We start from the raw sequence: 24,735 nt of genomic DNA, 5'->3' as shown, positions 1-24,735 counted from the left end.
CTGCACACCAACTAGGTGTGCTTTTGTGGCTAAATGTCTCTACATGGAACGTTACCATGGGAGCTTTACCAGCACGGAGGCTCGCTGCCTCCTGAGTCTTCAGTGAGGCCGGGGCTGGCCCTTGGGGGTGTCGCACGCCTGGTCTGTTTCTGTGGTAATGACCCCCTGTGGCTCGAGGCACGGTTGGCCTGACTCTTTTGTACTGTCTGCTAGACTCGCTTGGCTCGATGCGGAAACTTCCAAAAGATTGAAGGAATTAGAAGAATTAAAAGCTGAAGAAGTGGACAAAATGCAAAACCAGAGGTAACTATCTGTGAGGGAGACGAAGACAGAGCAGGCCTGTCCTGCAGCCCCCGCTGCTTTCACAGCCAGCTGAGATTGCTCAGCAGTGTAGTCACACGTCCTGTGTTTATTGGCCATCCGCCTGCGTGAAGCACTTGGAGGTCACCTCAGAAGCCAGCCTGGAGCCCCAGGGAGTCCCGGCTGGTTTGGGGAGAGTCGGGGTGACCCCTTGGTGCTGTCATCTAGGCTCCACAGACTGCTGAAAATTCCAGAAGAACAAAGGAATTGAATGAACTCAAAGCTGAAGAAATGGGTAGGCTTCAGTAACTGAAAGTGTGGGTTTGCCTCTGAGGAAGGATAGTGAGTGCCTGTCCGTTCCGAAGGGTGTAGAGAGCATCACCCACTGGCCTGGGCCGTGCGGGCCCGGCCTCGCTGGAGGGACAGACGCGTGAATGAGCGACCAGATGCCTGCATGCCTACTTGTATTTTATACAGGACTCTTGCTAGGAAATGTTTCTTCTGTGTGGAGTTTGAGTGCTGTCTACAGTTTGGGGGGAATTTTGACTGAAAGGTCAGTCCTCTGTCTGCTGCCCTCAAAGGTGCTTTTCTCTCACCAGATGAAAGGTTGGGGTGCGGTCTGCTCACCTGAGTGACTGCTGGGTACTTCTGCTTCCCGTTAGGTTGAATGCAGCCTAAGGCTTTCCAATGAGGTTGCCTTTTCTGTTTGCCCCCAAGAGTGTTACCACCTGACTGTCGGCATGAAGAAGTCTGTGAGACAGTTTAGTTGATACTGTTGTGATTGGCTTATTTTTTGAGCTCTGATGACGATTCACCCTGAAGTCATATGAACAGAGTCTCATTGAAATAGCTGTGCGTTCTGTTACCAGTCCCGACAGACTGTTCCTTCCCAGGTTAGAAGAGCTGTGGCTCTTTCATTAGCAGGTGAGCACCGTGGGCCACCGCCCAAACCGAGACATGGGTCATCACCCCTACTCTAAAAGCTCCCTGTGCACCCCTCCTCAGCTGAATCCCTTTTCTCCCCAGAGCTCACATGTCCTGATGCCTGTGTTCATCTTTTTATGACCCTTGTTCATAAATCTGTTACCTGTGTCTACCCCTAACAATACACTATTTGATCTTGACAGCTGAGAAGCAGGCACGAAGCTAGCTAAACAAGGAAAAGGCGGTGCTGCTGGCACTAGCTGAAGATCCCCAACATTGCACTTCCCTGAGTGTTTTTAGGTGCCCATCCCAGGAAGTCAGTGGGCAGGGTCATGAGTGCGTCCTTGCAAATGTGGGGCTGGCCACATCTGGGCCACCTGGAAATGAAGCAAGTACGGTGCGCTCTGCTCAGGGGGGAGAGTGGGCTGCCCTGTGTAGTTTTCTGTTTCATTTCCACGTAGTATTCTGCAGTTTATTTATCCATTCTCCTGTGAATTAACATTTGGGTTATTTTCCATTTTTAGTTAGTGTGGGGGTTCCCACCTAGTTGTCCCCATCCTGTTTCAGCCATTCCGTGAGACTGTGGTGGGATCTTGTTGGGAGATTCGTTTGCATGTCTTTGAAGTCTAGTGGTGATGAGCACCATTTCCAAAGTGCTTGTTGTGCTATGTCTAGTCAAGTCGTTCGCTCTTTTGTTATTGTCTTTTTTTAATTATTGATTTTTTTAAAGAACTTAGAAAAATATTTTCTGGATTTGTGCAGCAAATATTTTCTCCCAGTACATGTGACTTGCCTGTGTATTTTCTTAATGGTGTCTTGATGACTAGAAATTTTTAATTTTGATTAAGATCAGTTTATGGATTCTTTAAGGTTAGTCTTTTTTGTGAACTAAGTAATCGTTGCCAGTGCTAAAGTCTCAAAGATATTCTGTATTTTCTCCTAAATGATTTATAGTTTTTATTTTTGTCTGTGATCCATTTTGAAGTAATTTCTGTGTATGAAATGAGATACTGATCAAGGTTCATTGTTTTCCTTATGGATATCTGGCTATTCTAGCAGCATCTGATGAGACCGTTATTGACCTTGAACTTTACTCTAGGGTCATCTAGCTGGACTGTTTGCTAAAGACCCTCATGTGGGTCTTTAGGTCTTTCCTTTGAGGGTGGGTCAGACTGTCCAGAGAAGAGTCTTTTGATCTTGACCCAGAGGGTAAGGGCCAGGATGCTGGCGTCCTAGGTGCTGAGTTGGGCAGGCAGGCTGTGAGTCTTAACACTGGGCAATCAGCATGCATACACATGAATCTCCTCTTTTCAGTGGGGCACCTGTGGTCTCAGGTGTGCTTGGCTAGTCAAGAGGCTCCTCCAGAGAGTGAGCAGACAGACTTCTCTCAGAGTTGGAGAGAGGCAGTGGTCTAGTTGTGTGAAGGAGGGAAGGGACCCCGGGATCTAACTTCTCAAACATCATTTGACTCTTGTCTTCCATATTTAAGCCATCTCCTCCTAGCTCACCCCCAGGCCGAGGTTTCCCATTACTACCCTAGAATTCAGCTTTCACAGGTCAGTAAGTTACTTACCACTTTTGTCCTTCTGTTTCCAGCACCATTTTTTGTCCCTTGTGTTTGTGAGATTCTGTCTAATTCTATTATTGTGGGGTTTGAGAGAGAATAAAATTAGTTTCATTTGTTCAGTCTTCTACTCTCTTTAGTTGTTTAAAGGCAGCCGTTATTCTTTCAAAATGGACTCAGAGCCTAATATACTTCTTCAAATGTTATTTCGGCCCTCGTCCTCAAAGTGCGCGGTTCAGGCCAGCAGCCCTGCCTCACCTGAGAGCTTGCTGGACATGCATAATCTCCGGCCTCAGTCAGACCAACTGAATCAGCACCCTCATTTAGCAGATCTCCAGGGACCTTGTATGGCCATGAAAATTAGAGAGGCACAGTGGCTTTTATAATCACTTGATTTCCCTTCATCTAGGGTGATAAATAAATATGCAAAATAGGATATTTTCTTGCTTTTGATTTTGATTTTCAATTTTATTTCTAAATAGTGTTTCTGCCACCCAGTTAGCGGACAAGGTAGAGAAGGCAGTTCTGGAACGTTTGAAGCCTCTTCTGGTCAAGGCCCAGGTAATCTAGTTCATCCCATTTGCTTGCCTCTTGGACGTTCTTGAATAAAAGGAGTTGCTCCAGGGGTTACACTGACCCTTTGCAGGGCTGAGTGTCTCTGGCAGCTGGAGGCTGCAGTGCTGATCTGTGCTGCATAGTGTGGGTGCAGGGCTGCCGGGACCCCTCTGAGGCGCCCACATTATTGATGTGTCTTCTGTTGTGGGTAAAGAATTAAGACCGGGGAAGAGAAAGTGCCACTTTTGAGAAAGGTGAGGTTTTGGCTTGGGAAGTGAGTTTAAGTTGCAGTTTGCACTTTCAATCAAATAGACCTATCGGTGATGTTCATGTGCAGCTCATTGCTTCCACTCTGATCCTGTGCTCTTTCACCTCAGTGATTTGGAATGAGGGGCTCTGTTTTTCCAAAGGAGAGCGGTGTTAAAACAGCTTCTGTGCACAAACCAGAACTTCCTTCAGGATGAAATTGCACAGAGCATCACCAGCAGGCTGTGCCATCCTCCTGTAAGCAGTAAGCTAAATGCTATGGCCAGACCTGTAGACCCACCCTGTAAATAGAAAACACTCTTTCTTGTTTGTGTGAGTGGATGAAGCCACAGAATAATACTGTAATCTTAAATGGAACAAATGACATTCTGGGTTCCTGAATAGGCCACTGAACTTCTATTGTCTCTTGGTCTAAGAAAGGTCAAATTATTATCAGAGTCCATGGAAGTCTCAGGACTGTACAGCTGGGAGGGGTCTTAGAGACCAAATCATCCAACCTAAGGATTTTATCAGTGTGGAAACTGAAACAGAGAAGCTGAGTAATTGCATAAAAACACACAGCAACTCTGGCAGTGTTCACAAGGTTGAGGGAAGAAGAGGGGCAGAAAGCCAAGAACAACACGTGACATTTATTTTCATGAAGACAGAGTGCTTTGAATTGCTGCAAAAAGCCTAATATAGCTAAAGCTGATGAACAGTTCCCCACTGAAGTTATTCTGGGAACAGAATTCGTTTGTACTAATATGGGTTGTAAATTTTCATAACTCATGAGCGTGCTTGTCTGTTTTAATAGAGAGTCAATTCTTCTCTGGAAGCAGATACTCGCTTGAAGGATCGGCCATCAGGAAGCACGGTGCCAGCCCAGCCGGCCGAGGAGGTGTGTGCTGTGTGGGGCTGGCATCCTGGACTGTGCTGCTGTTATGACATGATAATGTCTCTGGTTGTAAGGAAAAGTAACACACGGATTACTCTGCCAACACCAGACTATCCTAGACCCGCGGGTAGAGGTTATTTTTCTTGTTTGGCATGTTAATTCTTACCGTGTATACTTAGCATTATGGCTTAGATTAGCCTTGCAAACAGCTCACAGAAATCTCTGGAGCCACAGGTTTTTGTCAGCGGCTTTTTCCTCTCTTCCTGATGACAGAATGTGGGCGCCCTGCGTGACCCTGGATGTGGACAGCCTGTGGCAGAAGAGTGGCTGTCCTCATTTCCTCTCATTCAGCCCAGTTTTGCTCATTACTGGCCTAATTTCCTTTATTTTGAGGGCCTAAGATTTATTGTTAGGCCAGCATGTTTTGAGTGTCTAATAATGGCCAGTATCTGGCCTGGCAGAGAGAAAAGGTGGCCCAGGAAAAAGTGATAACATTTGAGAAAAATGAAAACACATCGTGTGGACGTCCACCCTTACACTCTTCCTCCGAGTCTTGGGTTTAGTGTTGGTGGCAATGTTCCTGCCCCGCGTGGGCTTCGGGCTGGGGATGGGGAGGTGCAGACTGCATCCAGAAGGCAGAAGGGCAGAGCGAGTATGGTTTCAGAGTTAAAAGTTGGAATGAAGCTCCACCAGCCCAGGAAGAAAGTAGATTTTGAGAATGTATCCCTATTCTAATTACTGAGCAATCGTTCAGCTTTGGTGTATTTTTATAATCTTGATGATTGTAATTTTATTGCACCAGTGTTTTGTGACAGAATCTCATGTGAGGTGAGGCTTCTGAGCCTGGAAGCTGAAAGTCTACCTGTAGCTCTTACATACGGGGCCAGATGATACTTTTTTCCCTCGCAAAATAATGCGACTGACGTCTAATCTAGGGAGCCAGCTCCATGGGGCATTTTAATATGAAAGAGAAGAGAAGTGAATGTAGGTGCTATCGGTGACGTAGACATGCTTGAATATTACTAGGAATGGTTGACCCTGTGGATGAGAGTCATTCTGTGGGCATGAAATGGCCTTTAATACAGTTTGTTGAAAAAGAGAAGTAACTCTTTCCAGTATTTAGAGTTCTGGGCTGCTGTAAACATCAGCATGATTGCAAAGACTTTCCCAGGTGGCACCATCGCGAGTCAGTGTTTATAAATAACTGAATACGAACAAACTCACTGAAGTTGGCATGATGAAGTCAAAAGACTTCCTCTGCTGTGTCAACTTATAAAAGAGCTGTGGGACCTTGAACACAAATTCTCAGAATCCCCATCTCTAAAACGGAGATGTTTGCTCTGCTTTACAAGTAAAGTAAAACTCTTAATAGGCGTCCTTACAGACGAGATGATCTCTGATACCAGGAGCGAGTTCTTGGAAGGGTGCCATTAAAGCACGTGCGTCTCCTTGCGCTGCTGTCCCTAGCTGAACTTGCATGTGAAACCCATGTTTCCAAAGAGTTTCGGGGTTTTTTTTTAATTGAAAGTTTACATATGCACATGGCTAAAAATGCAAACAATTTAGAAAAAGTATCATGTAAAAAGTCAAACCTCCCCACAAACAGATACCATATACTCCTCTGTGTCCAGCTTCTTTCTTTATATTTTGGTGATCTTTCCAACATCGGCATGTTGGGATCTCCTTTGTCTCTTCTTTATCTCATAATATTCTTGATACTCCATTCTTTAAATGTTATGAATGAAAAATACTACATATACAAATACACACGTCTTAATTAACTAGACCTGTAGTATTGGTTTAGGTGTCTCTAGATTTTTTTTATAATTTTACTGTATTGGTTATTCAGCTGATTTTTATTTAACTTTGGTTAAGGTTAGGCATTTCTTCATATCTTGATTGGCCATTAGTGTATTTTCTTCTGTGAACTGTTAAAAGGTTTTTAAAATTACTATGGAGTAACTGTTCATTAAGAGTATCTTACTTCATGCCGTTGACACTGTTAAGTGTTCCAACATGCAAGTGCTCGTGTAATCCTGTAACTCTGAGATACAGGAGTATTATTTCCATGTAACAAACCAAAGAATTGAGGACCAGAAAGGTTAAGTAAACTTGCCCACACTTGCAGGCGTGAACCAGTGGGCTGAACCAGGATCCAGGCCCAGAAATGTCTCATTCCAGAGCCTGATACGATCATTTCCCCACCAGACATTCCTTGTAAAGGCCTCTTTCAGAGCAGATTATAGGCATATATTAGAATCAAAAGAAATGCAACATATGAAAAAATACTTTTGCAAGCTGTAACGTGCTTTGTGAGTGTAAAGAATACAAGGTCAGGAAAGACCGGTAAAGCTGTTCCGGGTTATAGGTAGAAAATCTCACAGAAAACCGTGAACTTTGTAATGTCGTGAACAGGTGTTTTTACAAAGCACTGGACCAGAAGAGTATGTTCTCTGGAGTATGTGACATGTGAGACATTGTACATTCTTCTGAGTACAGCACAGAGGTATTTGCATTACCAATTGGCAAAACAGGTACTAACAATAATTTCCATGGACAGTAACGGTATTACTTGATCGACGGCCACTATTTAAATGACTGTTAGAAATTGTGCTGGTGTCACTGCTCTTGACGCTACTGACTTAGGAGAGGTTAGGTTTAGCATAGAAACTCCACTAGGTGGTTGGTTTATTATGATTGGCTTTGTTCATCTCTGAGTCTTCTGTTGTTTTCGTATTGCCTTTCCATCCCTTTGCTTTGTAGGTGACAGATGCCGATGGTGGTTCTAACAACCTTTGTCAGCTGGATGGTTTTTTGGAAGACACCGCTCATGAGCTCTGGGCTGTGGCTCACTCTAAGATCTTGGAGTCTGACACCTTAGCCACCTTGGGGGACAGCAAGGACAGCCCATATCTGGACACCATGATACTCCGAATGGAGGAAATGGAAGTAAGGTTGGGGCTGCCAGCTCTGGTTGGCCACTGCGGGGCTGGCTTCTGCTGAACGGGGCTCTCCTCATACTTCTGTAGCTTGGAACTTCAGAGCCATCTAGTCCTGAGTTTAAATCCTAGCTCAACTGCCAACCAAGGGCATCGCCTTGGTAAAGTCACTCACTCTCTCTAATAAGTAAGGGTGTATTTAAGGACGCAATGAGGTATGAAGTTACCAGCACACTACCTGACACATAACTCATCACTGACAAGTGATGCAGAAAACGCTGGACCAGAGCCCAGTCCCACGAACGAGACCATCAACCTGTTCATCCATCCGCTTGTAAATGCTGTAATCCTAGCAAATCACAGATAACTTCACCTTCTTTAATTCCCATAATAGTTTGTAGAGTGCTTTTCTCTGAGAATTTTAGACCTCAGACATGACTCAGACCAACCTCAGCAAATTGAGACACAATTAGGGAGTAAATGATATGGCCAAGGTCACACAAAAATTCATGCCAGAGCTAGGATGAGAATCCAGGTCTCCTGACTCCTAGTTCAGCGTTTTCTTTCTAACTCCACCATGATTAAATCTCATTTTGGCTTTGCTGCTAAATAGAAACATTATAGGGAAGACAGCGTTTAGTTGGTTTTATAAAATTTTAGAATGTGATAGTTTATCCTAGTCTTGTAACTGATTCTACCTTCTCGGGGGAACTGTCTAGACCAGAAGTGTCCAGAATGGTAGTCTCTAGCCACATGTGGCCATTTAAGTGCATTACTCACGTTTCAAGTGGGCGGTAGTTAGTGGGCAATGGACACAGCAAAAATGGAACATTTCCACATCACAGCAAGTTCTAGTGGGCAGTGCTGATTTAGATTACATTAATTGCGTCATTTTATTTTACACTCCACCTCATGAACTAATCACTTCCTGGCCAGGGAGATACCTGTTCCTGCCAATGGGTCTATATCAAGTGTCTGCTGTACTCTTACATCCTTACTAGCTCTGGTTTGTAATGAAACTCATTTTTTTCTCATAAGTTAAACTTTTTTTTTTTTTTTTTTAAGAAATACCAGGAGACAGTTCGCCAAAGATATAATAAAATTGTATATACTGATCCTCATCTTTGGATGCAGGAAGAAAAAAATGGTGAGTGTTCTTCAGCCTGTCCCCTCAACATAATGTTCTGAAAAATTTCAAACATACAGAAAAATTGAAAAACTTCTACAGCAGACACTTGTATACCCATCGTCTGGATTCCACAGTTAACGTGTTGCTGTATTTGCTTTATCATATGTCTACTTACCCGCTATCCATCCATCAATTCTTCTTATTTTGGGATGCAGTCAAAGTTACTGACATCAGTGCATGTTATCCTGAACATTTCAACATGTGTGTCCACAACTAGAGTTTAATATTTATTTATGACTCTTTTCCTTTTGAGATAAAATTTACATATAATAAAATGCACAAATCTTAACTGTTTTTGATGGGTTTTGTCAAATGAGCACACCTTTGTTACCCAAACTCCTTTCAAAATAGAGATTATCATCACCGCAGAAAGTTCCCTTATGCTCCTTCCCAGTCGGTTCCCCACTACCCAGGCAACCACGATGCTTTTTTTCTTTTTTAACTATAGATTGGTTTTACCTGTTCTAAAATTTTCATATAAATGGAACCATACAAGTATTTACTCTTTTGTCTAAGGCTTCCTTCATTTAGCATTTAGATTTATCCTGTTGCCACTGTAACAAACTTAAGTTTGTAGCAAGTTAAAGCACAGATTTAGTGCTGTGAAACAAATTTATTCTCTTACAGTTCCTGGAGGTCCGAAGTCTGAGGTAAGTCTTAAAGGGCTAAAATCAAGGTGTTGGCAGGGCTGGTTCCTCCTTCCAGCTTCTAAGGCTGCCTGTGTTCCTTGGCTTGTGGCCCTATTACTCCAGACTGCTTCTGTTGTCACATTGCCTTCTCCTCTTCTGTTGTCAAATCTTCCCCTGCCTGCCTATTACAAGGACACGTAGATTACATTTAGGGCCCAGCCCAGTGATCCAGGGTACTCTCTCCATCTCAAGACCCTTAAAGTCCCTCTTGCCATAGAGGGGACACTCGAAGGTTCCAGGGATTAGAGCGTGGACATGTTGGGGAGCCTTGTTCAGCCTACCACCCTCTGTCCGTGTTCATTCCTTTTTATTGCTGAGTAATACTGCATTGTGAGCATGCACCACATCTAGTTTATCCATTTGCCTGTGGATTTACATTTGATTATTTCTAGTTTTGGGCTACTAGATATAAATCCGCTATAAGGGTATTCATGTATATTCTCTGTGTGGACATAAGTTTTTATTTCTGTTGGATAAACACCTGAGTAGACTGGCCAAGTTATGAGATAGGTGCATGTTTAACTTTAAAAAAAAACCAAAAAACCCTGCCCAACCTTTTCCCAAAGTGGCTGTACTATTTTACGCTCCCATCTATGCTGAGTTCTGCTGAGATCCTTGCCAGCATTTGAGTTGCCAGTCTTCTTCATGATAACCATTCTGGTGGGTGTGTAGTGATATGTCTTTGTGGCTTTAATTTCATTTCCTTGGTGAATAATGATGTTTAGAACATTTTCAAGTAATTATTAGTCATTTGTATATCTTCCTTTGTGAAGTGCCCAAATCTTTTGTATATTTTTAAGAATTGGGTTGTCTTTTTATTTTTGATTTGTAGGAATTCTTTATGCATTCTGGGAATGAGTTCTTTGTCTCCTATTTATATATGACATGTATTTTTTTTTAAAGCAGCTTTATTGAGATATAATTCACATGCCATAAAATTCACCCATTTAAAGAGTTGTTTTTCGTATATTTACAGAATTGTGCAAACATCACTGCTGTCTAATTCCAGAATATTTTACCACCCTAAAAAGAAGCCCTGCATATATTAGCAATCACTCCCCGTTCACCCTCCCTTCACCCCAGCAGCCACTAGTCTACTCAGATGAATGTTTGCAAATATTTTTCCCCATCTGTAGCTCCATGTTTATTTTCTCAAATGTTTTATTATGGGCAGACAGTTTAAACGTTTTGATAAAATCTAACCTGTCCGTTTTTCCTGGTCTAGCTTTTGCTTTCTTTCATCCAGTAAACCTTTGCCTGCCCCCAAGTTGAGGAAAGAGGCTCTTGCTTTTTCTAAAAGCTTAATGGTTTTAGCTTTTGTGTGTAGGCCTGTGGTCCATCTTGAATAAAAGTTTGCTTATGGTTTGGGGTAGAAGTTGAGGTTCATTTTTTCCCCCAACTAATGGATATCCATTTGTTCTTACACATTTGTGGAAAAGATTTTCACTTTTCTCTTCCACTTTTAAAAATTCATACATGCACATTTTGGCTGCAGGTGCTAGGCTGTGGTCACAGTTTGGCCTGGGACGTGTTACTCCAGTTCTCTTTGACTTATGCTTATCAGTTACTACTTCACTCAATGAAAGGAGGGAAGTGAATGTGGTTAAACATTACCTCTAAAGGAATCTCAGTACTATGCATGTTAAGAGAAGTAAAGGAAGTTGTGGGTGTAGACGGTTTACAGCAGCAGCTTATGTATAGATACTGTTTTTAGAGTATGAATCTGGGGATTTTCCTCGGAAACGTATTCTCCATGTCAAACTTTGACAGAAAGCTGAGTCATTTAAAAACACAATACAAATTTGTTTTGTTTTCTGTAATTGTTCCAGCTCCATTCTTTGTTCATTGCCTTTTTCCCCGCCCTAGTCCACCTTCCATCTGCATCCTCACGTGACAATCCAGCCATTCTTCAAGGCCCGCTTCACGTGATGCTACTTAAGCAGTGCTTGTCCTGGCTTCCCTGGACCAGAGCTCTGCTCCTTTCCTGTGACTCCCATAGACTTCTGGGATGTGCTACCCTGTTAGAACCATTTGTAGAGGGTCTTACCTCTCCCACCTAAGCCACAGAGTCTTCGAGGCCAAGAGTTTTGTCATATTCAGTTGTGTCCCAGCAGTGCCCTAGCGTGGGCCTGGCACAAGGAGGACCCTTCTGATCACTGCTCAGTGAGTCAGTGGGCGTCTTAGCATCTTTTCATATGGAAGCAGGGAAGGGAAATGTTGAAGGGTGACTGTTTCACCGATGGCTTGGCCATTGGCCACAGTTAGGTTGCATCATGCGGAAGACAGCCTTACCAAGGACTCGGTGTTCTCTTTTCAAGGACAATTTAAATTATTAGTCACTATCTGACTCTGCTAGAGTCTAGGTATGCATTTAAAAGGAGAACGCTAAGAACTGAAATAAATTGTTGGGCACTTTAATTCCAGAATTATACAATCCTTATTAAGAACCGTCTGTTTCTAGTTGTTCTGATTATATGTTCAGTTGCATCACAAAACCAAATTTAAAGTGATTTTTGAATTGTGCAGTATCCAATCTATATCTCTTATCCTCTCGTTTCTGAAATCAGTTGAAAATTGATTGTACTCTCAGTAATTTTTTTTTACCAAAACTGACTTATGCAGTATTTCTGAGAGTAAGAAATCATAAGCTTATAAACGTGAGTCGGAGAAAGTTGTTTGACATGTGCATGCTCCTTACCTAAGAGGACAATTTTCTTTCTACATTTGAAATACATTTAAAATTATAAATAATCCAAAACTCAAAAGAGTTGTCAAGGCTGCAAGGTATAGTTAATAAGTTAGTGTTTTGACTATCATCATGCAGATTTTTCCAGCGAAGCCCAGAGACTAATTAAATCAGCTAATTAAGTGTTCAGGTATGAGTGTTTTTTTCCTTCTCCAGTAATCAAACCATTTAAAGGTTAAAAAACAAACCCAGCTGCTTGCGACTCCTTGGGTGGGGGGCTGGATCCTGTTGGAACCTGGCTTTGCACAGACCTCTTCAAGGAGTCTTCCTCTGAGCTGGCAGAAGCTTCCAAAGGAGTTCCTTACTTCTTAAAACTGACTCATCGGTTTGTTTCTTTGTAACTTTTAAGTTCACCTTTTCATTTGACACCAGGGTATTTTCGCTTGGCGCTGCTAGCCACACCCGTTATGCTTCTGAGGTGGGCCTGTGCCTTCCTCACAGGTTATTGGCCACGGGGACAGGCCTGATACGTACGCCAGCTATTCTTTATATACTGTCATTTTATGCCTCTCCTTTTCTAGACCAGAAAGTCCCAGCAGTAAGTGAAAGGCCTCTTTCTCCTCATCCAATCAGGATCACGAAGACAGCAGCTCGCAAAGACCCGGACGTGAACATCGTGTTGGAGAGGCCCTGCAACGGCACGTAAGTGGGGGCGAGACCGGTCTCCTTGTAGCCGGTTGCCTTTGAATGTCATTAAATTTTGAATTCCTTCAATTACCGCAAGACAGGAATTCTTCTTTTGACCAACATCTTGCCAAACTCCAAGGTGGCCCAGTAAAATAGTGTGTTTATCAGATGGGCCTTGAGTAGGTTGCATTTTAAGGAGCCTTTCAGTAACATTTAGCTGTTTTTAACGACTGAAAACATCACATTGGCAGAGGTGGGTTGTGCAGGTCATTACTACAAGATTCGCTGTAAGAGTTCCCTTGTCTGTGGGACAGAAGTTCCTCCTGTGTGGAGGGTCAGTCCAGTGTAAAGGGGAAGCAGTGGGCGGTGATGGGATGTTGGGTTTTGTTCAAGGTGAGGAAGAGCAATGAAGGTAAACCTTTGGTTGTCAGATCGTCAGGGTGAACTAACGTTACACTCACTTGCAGATGATTTTGAATGCTCTCCTCGTTTGTATTTGCTCTCAGTTCCCTGGATGAAAGTGTGGGAACAGAGGAGAGATCGGAGAAAAGAGAGGCTCCCCTTCTCTCCCTTTCAGAAGATGCTCGGCAGAAGGAAGGCCGAGCCGCCCTCTCCGTGCCCCCGGGCATGCGGCGCAGCATCCGTGACTACTGCGGCCGCTTCGACCAGTACCTCCGGCTGATGGCGCACGAGGCCATGGGCTCCTTCAACCCGTGGCTGATAGCGGAAAGGTCAGTGGAAGCTCATGTGCCCTGTTGAGGAACCAGTGCCATGTGCTGACTTACAGAAAGGCTGGAGAAGGACCAGGTCAAGGACGCAGGCTGTGCTTTCGGGCCTTCGAGGTCTAGTGGTTGCTTTTGGGCTAGTGAGCAGGCTTTCTCCGCAGACTGCCTTCCTTCTGGGAGAGGGGACTGCAGGACAGCGCGGGCGGGGCCATCCGAAGCAGCGTTCTCCGCCTCCCCTCCTTAGGCAGAGGCACTGTATCCAAGGCAGGGCGGGTTTCCGTTTTTGTTAATGAGAGCTCTGCCACCCGAGAACACAAATCATCACCGGGCAGGAAATAGTTGTGACGGTAAAATCGTCAATGGTCAGGACAAACTTGCACGCAGGAGCCGCAGGCCGACAGTCTCAGCTACGTTTCACCTTCTCCTGGGTTGTGAAGTCAGAAAACAAAGTCCCACTGCTACTAAATGTTTGAAGAATGGGTAGCCGTCTTCTAAGTAAATAGTTAATTAAAAGATATGTGTAAATCCATCCTTTTGAAATAGGGCCCAGATTTAAATTCCTCCTGAGTATCACTTTCTTACAGACATGCAGACATGATCGTCATTGAGCCAAGCGGTGTACTGTGATCACATCTCTTTCTTGAACAAGGTTGAGACCTATTCCGGGAGTTACTAATGGCCTTTTTTTAATTTGCTTATTCTTTTATATGTTTATTAACGTTCCACACGCACTAGCAACACCTCTCAATATAACCCTCCTCATGATCAGATACGTTCGATCTCTGTTTCTCGCCTCCGCCCCTGCCTTTCTCCTGAGACCCTCTTTCCTTCTGCCCCAGTCTGGCCCGGCCAGTTTTAGGTCTTGGTGTCGCTCTTGTCCTGGGACTTGCCTTCATCGTCACCCTGAGTGTGAGACGGCCTCCCTCCCACGTTGGGGTCCTTACTTCCTAGTGCACTTGGCTCCCTCTTAGTTTACTCTTTGTTTTGATGGAGCCTGTCCTGCTTTGTGTAGCAGAGGACATTTCTTGAGACTTACATGTTTCAAAGTGTCTTTATTCTGTCTTCATACTTGATTGATGATTTGGCTGGATTTTAAATTACTGATTTATATTTTTCCAAAGAATATACCTTCCTTCTTTTGTAAGGGTAAAGGAAGGATTGTCACTTAGCTGCCTGAAGCAGGGGTAGAGACCTGTCAGTCTAACTGCTTATCCTGCAAATTCGCGACCAGTGTCCTCACTTCCTGCCTGATAGCTTGTTCCACTTCCATGGTTCCCAGTTCCCTTACTTCCAGAGTCTGTCCGATATTCTGGGAGACAGATCAGCTTGCTTTTCCTTGGTCTCCCTTTGCAGACCCTAAGGTTTCAGCTTCCTCTATAATTTCCTCAGTACTGCTGAGTCAGTTTTGATTCTTCCATGTGCTTTTTATCTTCTGAAAATCTTAGACATTTTCCATCCACTTTTGTCTTTTTCTCCTTGTAGACTGATATATTCATTTATCTATTTCCTTTTTTGTTGGGGGTGGGGTAAGAGATGATCACTTATGTTCAGTCCCTCAAGTTTAACCTGAAGTCCTGGGACTTCTCTTTAATATAGGGCCCCCTTCAAAGACTATGAGACCCTTTGTTCTGGTTGAGCTGCACATTTATTTTCTGGGGAGGGGAGGAGGTAAACTTGACTTGCTTCTGTGTGTTAGCACACAGTCCTATAGCATACTTAACTTGTTTGCCCGGAACCTGTCTTGATCGGTTAGGCTAACTGACATATTGGGAGATCGGAAAACAACCCAAGAAAGATGGACTGTTCCTTGTACATTCTTACCACTTGATGAACAAAGCATTTTGTTCATCGTTGTTTTGTAGACATAGGGAAAATCTCTCATGGCCTGTAAGGGATAACAGGTTAAGATGTAGAGGACAGAGCTATGAAACATGCCTGAGTTTACGGACGTTCTCCTCTGCTGTCCTTGACCCTCAGGTGACAGCACATCTGAGTATTGTTTTTGATCTCTCTTGTTTCTGTTTCTTACTTGAGTGTCTCAGAGATGAGAGTTGTATTGATCAGATCTTGAAAAAGTATCCAGAGACAGTTGACTTCATCTGATGGCTTCTTGAGTGAGGGAGAAATAAGCTGAGTTTTTCTTTCTTTTAATGTCTCCATTCCTCCCTCCACCTGGAGAAAAGCACGGTTCTGGTGATCAAAAGGAGCACATGATATAAATAGAAGAGCGATTGTGAAAGGAAAGCCTTGATAATGATAATGCGTTCAATGAAAGCAAACTCTTAAGGATTCTTGGTTTGAAAAGCAAATCAGGAGACTTCTGGTGGAAGGACAGACTGAACATACGATTATCTCTGCTCCCGGTATCCCTGTCCCACTGTGTGTCACTGAAAGACTAAATAAAGGCAGGAAACCAAAAATGACAGCAAGTAAGAAATAGCAAGAGAATTTTGGAAGCCATGAAGGTAGTTGGACAAATGGCAAGTGACTTAGCAGTCCGGAGAACCAAGTGCCCGCTGAGGCCGAAGCCAAGAACCAAGTTGATTTGCGCAGAAGAACCCTGGGAAGACTCAGGAATGAGAAGCACTGGGTGCGTGTGAGAAGCCATGAGTGCAGGCGAGTCAGAAAATAGGAGGCTTAGTTGAAACTCCAATTCTTGAAAACAGCAGATAGCTCAGAGATCCAGATATCTGCTGAAAGCCATGAAAGCTGTGTGCAGGCTATGATAACAGAAAAGATCTGAATAATAGGCATTCCAGAATGTGAGAGCAGGGGAGAGGGATGAGTGGAAAATGACAGGAAACCCTATAAGAAAAATCCCCAGAAGGCCGTTAGTCTCTAGATTGAAAGGGTTCATCAGTTGTCCACTGCGAGAGTGTGAAAGAATAAGTGAATAAATGAATAGAACAGAACACATCATGGCATGTCGTTATCCAAAGGAAATGTGGGCATCCTGGTATGAGGAGAAGATGCCAGAAGGTTCCAGAGAGTTAAAACTGGGCACATTCAAATACTCGGAGATGAGAATGGCACACTGTTGTCAGTAGCAGCCCTGCTAGAAGATATTAGAGCCTATTTCCAAAATTTACCCTACAGTTCTGTGCTCAGCTGAATTATCGGTTAAATAAAAGGGGCGAATAAAGACAGTGTAAGTTATGCAGAGTGTCCAAAAAGGTAGTTCTCAGTAAGCTGCTGGAGGGTGTGAGCCACCAGTACAAGGTGGACATTGAGAAAGAGGAAGATGAGGGTTAGGAAACTTAGAACTCCAATGTGGAGCTTCTAGAAAGATGGCAAAGGCTATTTCTGAGTATCTTTCAGTGAGCATAGAAAGCAGCTAGTCTAGATTGGAGCAGGACAGAGGGCCAAGGAGTAGCTCCCGGGGGAAGGTGCGGGGGTGGCATGGGAGGAGGTTAGATAAAAGAGAGGAAGAAAACGGACACGTTGTCTAACGTACTGGGAACAACTTTGTATTTCTCTCATAGTTTGGGGATGAATTAATGACGGGAGTATAAAAAGCAAAGCAAGTATAAAAACAAGTTAATCACTTCTGCTGCTAGTGATGACGCACTGGGTAATTTGGACCGCCTCTCCCACTGAGGATAACTGTTAATAGAAAGCTCGATTAAAAATAAAACACATATGCTTGAAGGCACGAGGAAGGGAACTGGGTAATGAAGAATAACTGGGCCAGGATCCTGGAGAAGACAGAGACCTGGGGAAGTGAGCCCCTGGCCTGGCACTAGGTTGTTGGCTCTGGAGGGAGATGAGTGACACTTGCGATGTCCTTTTCAGATCAGAGGACAGAGGTGGGAGTCCAGGGCTCGCCGGGGGGTGGTATTGCCTCGGTGTACTTTGCTCATTTCTGCTTGGGACCCTGGAGCGGGACACTCTGGAATGAGGGTGACCGGGATGCCAGCAGGCCCTCCCAGGACTCCACTCAGCTCCTGAGACGGCATTGAGATGGTTCTGGATTGTTGCCCCAGGCACCAGGCAGAAGCAAACCTAAAATTTCTCTGAAGATATATAACATCTTAGAACTTAAGTTATTTCTGCAGTTTTCAAATTCAGTGTCTGGTACATGGTGACAAACAACCAGGCAACAGGGAGACACGGCAGGGATAAGAACAGACCCATGACAGCTCCGCACGTGAGAGTCAGACACAGACCAGAGAGCAGCTGCGCCTCTGCATGCAGAGACCTGGGGCCTGGGCCGAAGCCACGTGGACACTGGAATGGGAGCATACAGTTTCTAAAGTGAGGGGGCTCATTGGGCAGGCTTAATAGACAATCGGGCACATCCAAAGAAGAAACTTGGGACATAGGACAGAAGGAAACATCTAGCATGATGCTTGGAGACACAAAACAAGATGAAAAGAAAGATGAGCGGACGAGGGACGTAGAAGATAAAGGGACAAGGTCTCACACACGTGGCTGGGGTCTCAGAGGGAGAGGAGCCAGAGAGAATGGGTCAGAAACCACATCCAAAGACATCATGGCTGGTAGCTTCCCCAAAGTAACAAAAGACGTCACACCGTAGATTCGAGAAGCTCTAAAAGCCTCAGGCAAGTAAAATAAAAAGAAATCCATGGGTAGCATATCGTAGTATTGCTGGCAAATGGAAGACAAAGAGAAAATCTTACAATAAGCCAGAGGAAGGAAAAAAGAGAAACAGAGACATTCATTGGAAGCTGGACAGCCTGGCGTATCTTTCAAAGTTCTGAAAGAAAGGAGCTACCAATCTGGATCTAAGCCCAGTGCAATGGATTTCAGGAAGGAAGGCAGTAAAGGTTCCAAACAAAGCTGAGGAAATTTATTGCCAGTAGACCTTCACTATAAGAAATATTTAAAGAGCGTTTTTCAGACAGAGCAAGAATAGTCACAGATGAAAGGTCAGAAATATATGAAGGCATGAAGTTAAGAAAAAATCTGTGTGTAGGTAATGAATAGTGACGGAAACAATAAGCTGGTGGCTTTCAGGGGGCAGAGTGTGTGTGTGTGTGTGTGTGTGTATCTGAAATACACAACAGTAGCACGTAAGGAAGAGGATAAATGGAGTTCGTGTTCTAAGGCTCCTGCGTGATCTGGGAGAAGGGTAAGACTGTCAATGTTGTATTTGACGTCAGGGATGCTTATTGTAATCTAGGGTGGCCAGGAAAAGAATACTAAGTGTGTAACATCCAAGTTAATAGTGAGGAAAGAATGTAATAAAACACAAAATCCTAAAGAAGGCAACAAAGAGAGAACAAATAGACAAATAGAAAGTACTTAGTATTTTAGTAGTAGAAGCTTAAATACTTCAGGATTATTAAATGAAAAAGATATATACACACCAATTAAAAGACTGTCAGATCAGCCAAAATAAAACAAAACATCTGGGACAGGAATGGGGTAGAGGGGCTAGGAGTGGGGAGGGACACCTATCAGCATTTACCTCTTTTGCATAATTCTGACTTTTGGAACCGTGTTACTGTTCCCTATACATCCCTCCCAATCAACAAGGATGGGGTAGGAGGGGAGAGGGTATAGCCCTAGATTGGAATATAAACAGAAACACGAACCTAAATGTATTTCCAGCAAATAACATCATCACGCTAATGGGATACATACAGATGAGGACTAGTCTAAGTCACTTTTGAATGCGGTAGTTTGACTCTTTCCCTCTGGCTCAAGACAGACTGTGAACACAGATTACAGATTCTAGTAAGTAGGTTTCTTTCAGCCAGCAATCTGAGTTAACAATTATAAAACTACTTTCTCTATATTTTAAGATTGATCAAATAAGTAAGTACATTATGAATAATGAGAGCCAGGTTTCTGGAAGAAGGCTAGAATGAATCCCCTATTTTGAAGACAGGGTGGAGGTGATATGAATTTATGATTTCTGATAGATGTGGAAATAGACATGGGGTATGTGTGTCTGTCTGAGTGTGTCAGCTGAGAGGGCCCAGAAACAGTAGCCCCGGTATCAGCGAGCACACTTAGTGCCCAGATCTTGGTTTCTAAATACTATTCTCCATGAAAAGTCCCAGAGCTCCTTGGAGAAATGGCTGATTCCAAGATGGGGGCTGGGAGAACCTAAGATGAGCCTGAAACAACGTCTTGTGCCAGAAAGGAAGTAGTCAGAGGATGATGGGGACATGTCAAGAGGACCCGGGAGCTGGCGTGATGGGGCTCCTACTGGCCAATCTGGGACACTTTAAGTATCAGAAGAAGGAATAATAGTAATGGATTGCACACTGTTGAATAACTTACGTGTAAGGCCAAGCCAATATGAATGAATGAATGAATGAAGACATTTGTGTTATGTTACGTTATGAGTAAAGGAGACAGGAAAGCTCTTCCACATGGTACATGCCAACTATTACGTGGGGGGAATGATGGAGTTAGAACATCGGTGTTGGCAGCCCTGTGATAGCTGAGTCAGCAGGTTTAATCAGAAGCAGGATATTTATAGTCTCAAAGTATCTCTTTACAATATACATATTAATCACAAGGGGAAAATAGTAACTTTTCAAGGGAGAAACCTGGCAGCCATCACCATAACCAAGTGATAAAAATTAGCACTCACCAGTGAGAAGACAAATAGATACACTGAGGGGACACAGTATCCCTTCCATGGTGTTTGTCCCCAAAATGTGATATCAGACAAACCCATATTGAGGGACGTTCTACAAAAAAGGCCTTTACTCTTCAAAAGATGTTAAGGTCATGAAAGACAAAGACTGAAGAACAATCCCAGATTGAAGTAGGCCAAGGAGACGTGACCACTGAATGCAACATGTGGTCCCACGTTGAACCCTGGATCAGGAAACGTTTTCTTTTAAAGGACATTTTTTGGACAGTTCACAAAAATTTGAAAAAGGTCTGTAGGTAAGATTAGATAATAGTATTGTATCTCTGTTGTATCAGGGTTGTTTAAGAGAATGTCCTGGTTTTTAGGAAATGTATACCAAAATACATGAGGTGTATCAGGTCTGCAACTTACTCTCAGCTTGTGTGTGCGTGCGTGCGTGCGCGCGCACACGTGTAGAGAGAAACGAAGCCTTCATCGGTGTTTCCTGCCCCCGTCCCATGGAGAAGCACACCTCGTTTCCCCTGTCAGGCACGTGGGTGGCTGTGGGAGGTGGATCTGGACTGGGGCTGGGTTGCGGCTGGTTAGTTTCCGGCCTCCTCTGGTTTCAGCCACCTCAAGGGTGAGGTCCATCCCATGTGTGTGACAGGCCCCTCCCTCTAGCCTGACTCAGATCTACGCGCCACCATCTTACTATCTAGGAAAGCAAGTCCTCTCACCTTGTATTCTCCTCTAAGTGGCCTTTTGAATTTCCCTTGAAATCTCCGGATAGACGGGGTGAGTACTTCAGCTGAGTAACAGGCTGGCTCCCGCACGTGGCTGCACGTACCTTTAGCTGTGCTGTTTGTCTTCCAGCTTTTCAGATGAGCTGGTAGATGAGGCTCTGGGGGCCGTGGCTGCCGAACTTCAGGATGTGTGTGAAGACTACGCGGAAGCCGTGTTCACCTCGGAATTCTTGGAGGCCGCCACCTGAAGGTTCTCCAGGGAAGGGCCCCTTATGTCACCCTGAAGAAGGGACGGCACCAACCTTTGTTTTAGCCACAGGAAATCTTTATCCTCAGCTGTCCATCCAGCCCCAGAAAGTGCTGCCCACTGAAGGAAGGAAAAGCCAGTGAGGTCATCCCACTTTGCATCTTCTCATGGTCAAAGCAATGGCTCTGAGAGTTTACGAAGGACTGTGTTCTATTTTATCAGTGCCCAGGAAATGTGAATCGATTATGACAATATATTTTCTGAATGTATAGTTTTCCTGTTGAAATACCGTGTTCATTCCACTGACTGGTGATTAGACTGTTTTGAAAGTCAATAGATAAGTGTATTTCATGTAGAGATTCAGTGCAGTTCCTCTCTGGTCCCATCACCTGGCTTGTGTGTCCTCCTTCGGCCGGTTCCTATCAGGACGCCTGTCCTTCCAGGTTACAGACTTGCGTCGAGCACAGGGCTTAGTGATGCCGCCAGTCCTCTGCTCTGTTGTGGCTGGTTGAAATCGGAACCCACAGTTACCAGTGCACAGCAGCGAACGCACATGTCGCTAATTCTCAGTTCCTAGGTGCTTCTTCACATTTTTAGTTCCTCGTGTCTTTTATTGCTGTGGGATGACATTTTGATTTACAGAGCTGTGTGTGAAATCAGAGGAAGTCTGAGGACATTGGAGAGGTCCAGCCTTCTCTGTGGCCTGGTTGGAGGCACAGAGCTCACTTCCCTCTCTGCTGAGATCATGAGTTTCTGCTTCCACACCAAAAAGGAACCTGCCGGGGAGGAGGGAGCAGATCTGGATGGCGTGAAGAGCATGGAGTCTCCCCCAAGAAAGGAAGAAACCGAAGAACCACAGTAGCCTGGTCCTGGAACATCTTACAGGTCATGTTTACCAAGAGAAAAGCCTCCGTGTTTTCCGAAACTCTGAACTCAGAAAAAGCAAAGGCATGTGTATGTAATGAGGCCACTGCCTGGAGAAGTTTCCCTCCCTTTTTTTGCCTGCGGCTTGGTGAATGGGACGTGGAGGCCGCGTGGCGGAAGGAACACCCCACGGGATAATGTGAATCTTTTTACAGCACAGACAGTGTTGTCAGTGGGGATTCTTCTCCGAAGTACAAGTATTTCAGGTGATAACTTAAGCTGCTTGATCGCACTTACTTGTGCAAAATTGATTTTCGTTTAATGTAATGTTGTTCTGCTTAATTTTCTATAACCTCAGAATTTAAAAGGCTTCAAGGGAAATTAAAGGTCTTTAATCTGAGGAGTTACATATGTACACTTGAACTGATAGGAGTGTCTGTCGTTGGTAACTTATTTTGTGTGGCAGTTTTTACTGTGCTGATTTTTTAAAATAAACCCAGTATTTTAAAGTATGTACATGTCTGTTTGAAATAATTTACATCTCCTTTTTTTTTTCCCAAAGTGAAATGTGATTTACAGAAACCACTCAGAATACTTTTATGTTTGATGTGAGCCTAGTGGGTTACTTACCGCCCCTCACCCCCAGCAAGAAAGAAATGATAATAAAAGCTCACATTTATTGAGCACATGCACATCCCAGGCCTAGCTCTAAGTGCTTTCCCAGTATTAATGTATTTAATCCTTGTACCATCTGCGTGAGGTGGACACCATTATTATTCCCATTTTATAGATGAATCAAATGAGGCACAGAAGGGGAGATAATTTGATCAAACAATCCTGCATTCAGCACCACCACGGTCATGGATTCACTTACTCCCATGAAGATAATTGTCAGAGTTTTGAGCATTTCAGCGCATTCTCCCACCTCTTCCTGGCCCCGCTCGGCCCGTCCTAGATGCGGGCATCTGGAGTTGCCCTGCTCCTGTCCGCTGAAGAGTCAAGTCCAGACTCCTTTGCTTTGTTTGGGGGCCTTCCCGGTATCTCCTGCTCCTCCCACCAGCTGGGTCTCCCCGTCTGACTCCTGTGGGTGAGGCTTACACCCGCCTCTGTGTCGTGTCCAGCGTCTCCCTTATATCCCTGGCCCACAGGGAACTTCCTCGACCAGAGCATTCTCCAAGGATGCAGAAATAAACTGCAAGAGATAAAAACTCTCATTTAAAAAGGGAACTTGAATCCTTGAAATATCAATTTTCTTATCTGGGTCCTGTCAATTTTTTTTTTTTTGAGTTTTTGTTCTTCATGAGCAATGGCTGCTCCTGTACGGGTCGTTCTCTCATCCCCTCCAGGTTTCTCCTGACCAATTCAGGTGTTATTTTCAGAAACAGAGGAATGCACAAGTGTCATATTTCTGTGTCCACAGGCTGTCCCAGTGGGCAGATGGGCTGAAATTCCTGATCTGTTTCCCGCCCTGATCTGACCAGCCTCACAGCCCAGCCCTGGGGAGTGTTGCCTGCTCGCATGCCTGTCTCTAGTCTGCTCAGCTCCTCGAGGGCAAGGCCTCTGCCTACACATAGTTGGTGCTCAGTAAATGCTTTTGAATGAATGGGAAAAAGGAAGCACACGTTTTCCGGGAATCGATTCTTGATTTGGGCTGGGGGCTCTATCCTGTCTCTGCAGGATCTGCAAAAATCTGTGTTAATCTTTTGTGACCTGATGTAAGAGGCTGCCTGGGAAGAGCCGCAGATCTCACCTCCGAGGCACCAATGCGGTGGCATCAGGAACTGCTGCAGAGAGGGTGTGGGTGGCCTGGGGCTCATGAGAGGGCAGAGGAGTGGGTGGGGACCCCAGGAAGGACCGCCTGGGTGTTGGGGTCCCTTCCCCCTCTGCCTGTTAGTGCTGGGCACTGGAGAGGAGGCGGGAGGAGTGTTCTCTTTCTCCCTCCTCTCCCTCCCTCCCTGCTTCCCTGAAACTGGGGGGAGAGTGTGTGCAGGGTGGGTGGCAGGAGGCAGTGCCTGGAGGAGGCATGAACTGTGCATCAGTGGGTCTGGACGGCAGGATGAAGGGTCTGAGCAAAGCCCCCAAGGCCAAGAGGAGAGGAAGGGGTTCTAAGCCCGGTCAGAAAACTTCCAGTTTTCTCTGTGGTACAACGTGGGTTTCCTTAACTCTTGATTGTTTTCAAAAGGAACCGTTTGTTTTAGCAGATTGAGGGAGTGATGCAAATTCCCCACAAAACTTGGAAACCAGGGGTGTCTGCCCCACACCACCACACACAGGGCACCCTAGGGGCACCCTTCTCGGGCCCGTGGGCCAAAGAGCTCGTGCTCTTGGGGCTCCTGAAGCAGCAGGAAGGTGGCGGCACGTCTGCTGTCTTCCTAGACAGTGGCCTCTCCCGTGTGGTTCTGTTGGTTCAAGAGCAGAGAGCTCACATCTGTTAATCAGTTGGTTGAGCCCCCCGCCCCGATAGCTCAGGCTGGCTTGGGAGGGCTTCCTGTAGTCGTCAGTAAGGACCCCCCAGGACATCCCAGGTTGAGACCCAGGCCAGCTGTCAGTCCCAGGTGATCTCAGTCAACTGATCCCTCAGTGCAGGTCTCACCCCGACCTGGGGCTCGCAGGTGGCTCTGTGGCTCTGGTTCTGGGTCCCTCTCCTGCCAGCCTGCCCAGGGCCCTGTCTCTGTGGCACTGGGTCTGCTCTGCTCTCACCAGTCTTCCTAGGGCCTAAAGTGTGGCCTTTGACCCTCAGCCTGGGGTGGGGAGCCCAGAGGCTGCTCCCGCCCTCCCTGATGAACCCCCTTCAACTGCTGTTCTTTCTGGAGACCCCTCCATAGCTGATTCTGCCTGGTAACCCTGATCGATTTTTCTTGAACCAAACCTGCTACTTCTCATCTTTTTTTCTGGCTGACTTCCCATCCAGCCAACTAGACTTTTTCCT

General features: G+C 44.9%; 1 protein-coding gene across 9 annotated transcripts in view; it reads left to right on the top strand.

The window, feature by feature from the left end:
• Positions 1 to 22,318, top strand: part of KIAA0753 (KIAA0753 ortholog) — a 67,386-nt gene extending 45,068 nt beyond the window's left edge. For 4 of the 9 annotated variants that reach the window (XM_032497961.1, XM_032497960.1, XM_032497962.1 and 1 more), the window contains exons 11-18: positions 214 to 303; positions 3,271 to 3,349; positions 4,404 to 4,487; positions 7,248 to 7,433; positions 8,489 to 8,570; positions 12,569 to 12,689; positions 13,181 to 13,405; positions 20,826 to 22,318. In XM_032497961.1, the coding sequence (XP_032353852.1) occupies positions 214 to 303; positions 3,271 to 3,349; positions 4,404 to 4,487; positions 7,248 to 7,433; positions 8,489 to 8,570; positions 12,569 to 12,689; positions 13,181 to 13,405; positions 20,826 to 20,943 (985 nt within the window). In that variant the 3' untranslated portion in view covers positions 20,944 to 22,318. Of the gene's footprint in view, positions 1 to 213; positions 304 to 3,270; positions 3,350 to 4,403; positions 4,488 to 7,247; positions 7,434 to 8,488; positions 8,571 to 12,568; positions 12,690 to 13,180; positions 13,406 to 20,825 lie in introns of those variants that run through there. The other 5 variants (XR_004326492.1, XM_032497964.1, XM_032497963.1 and 2 more) reach the window with 5 other exon arrangements.
• Positions 22,319 to 24,735: the final 2,417 nt, after the last annotated feature.

This window comes from Camelus ferus, chromosome 16, assembly GCF_009834535.1.
Source record: "Camelus ferus isolate YT-003-E chromosome 16, BCGSAC_Cfer_1.0, whole genome shotgun sequence".
Lineage (NCBI taxonomy): Eukaryota > Metazoa > Chordata > Mammalia > Artiodactyla > Camelidae > Camelus > Camelus ferus.
This window is presented reverse-complemented; position numbering and strand designations above follow the sequence as displayed.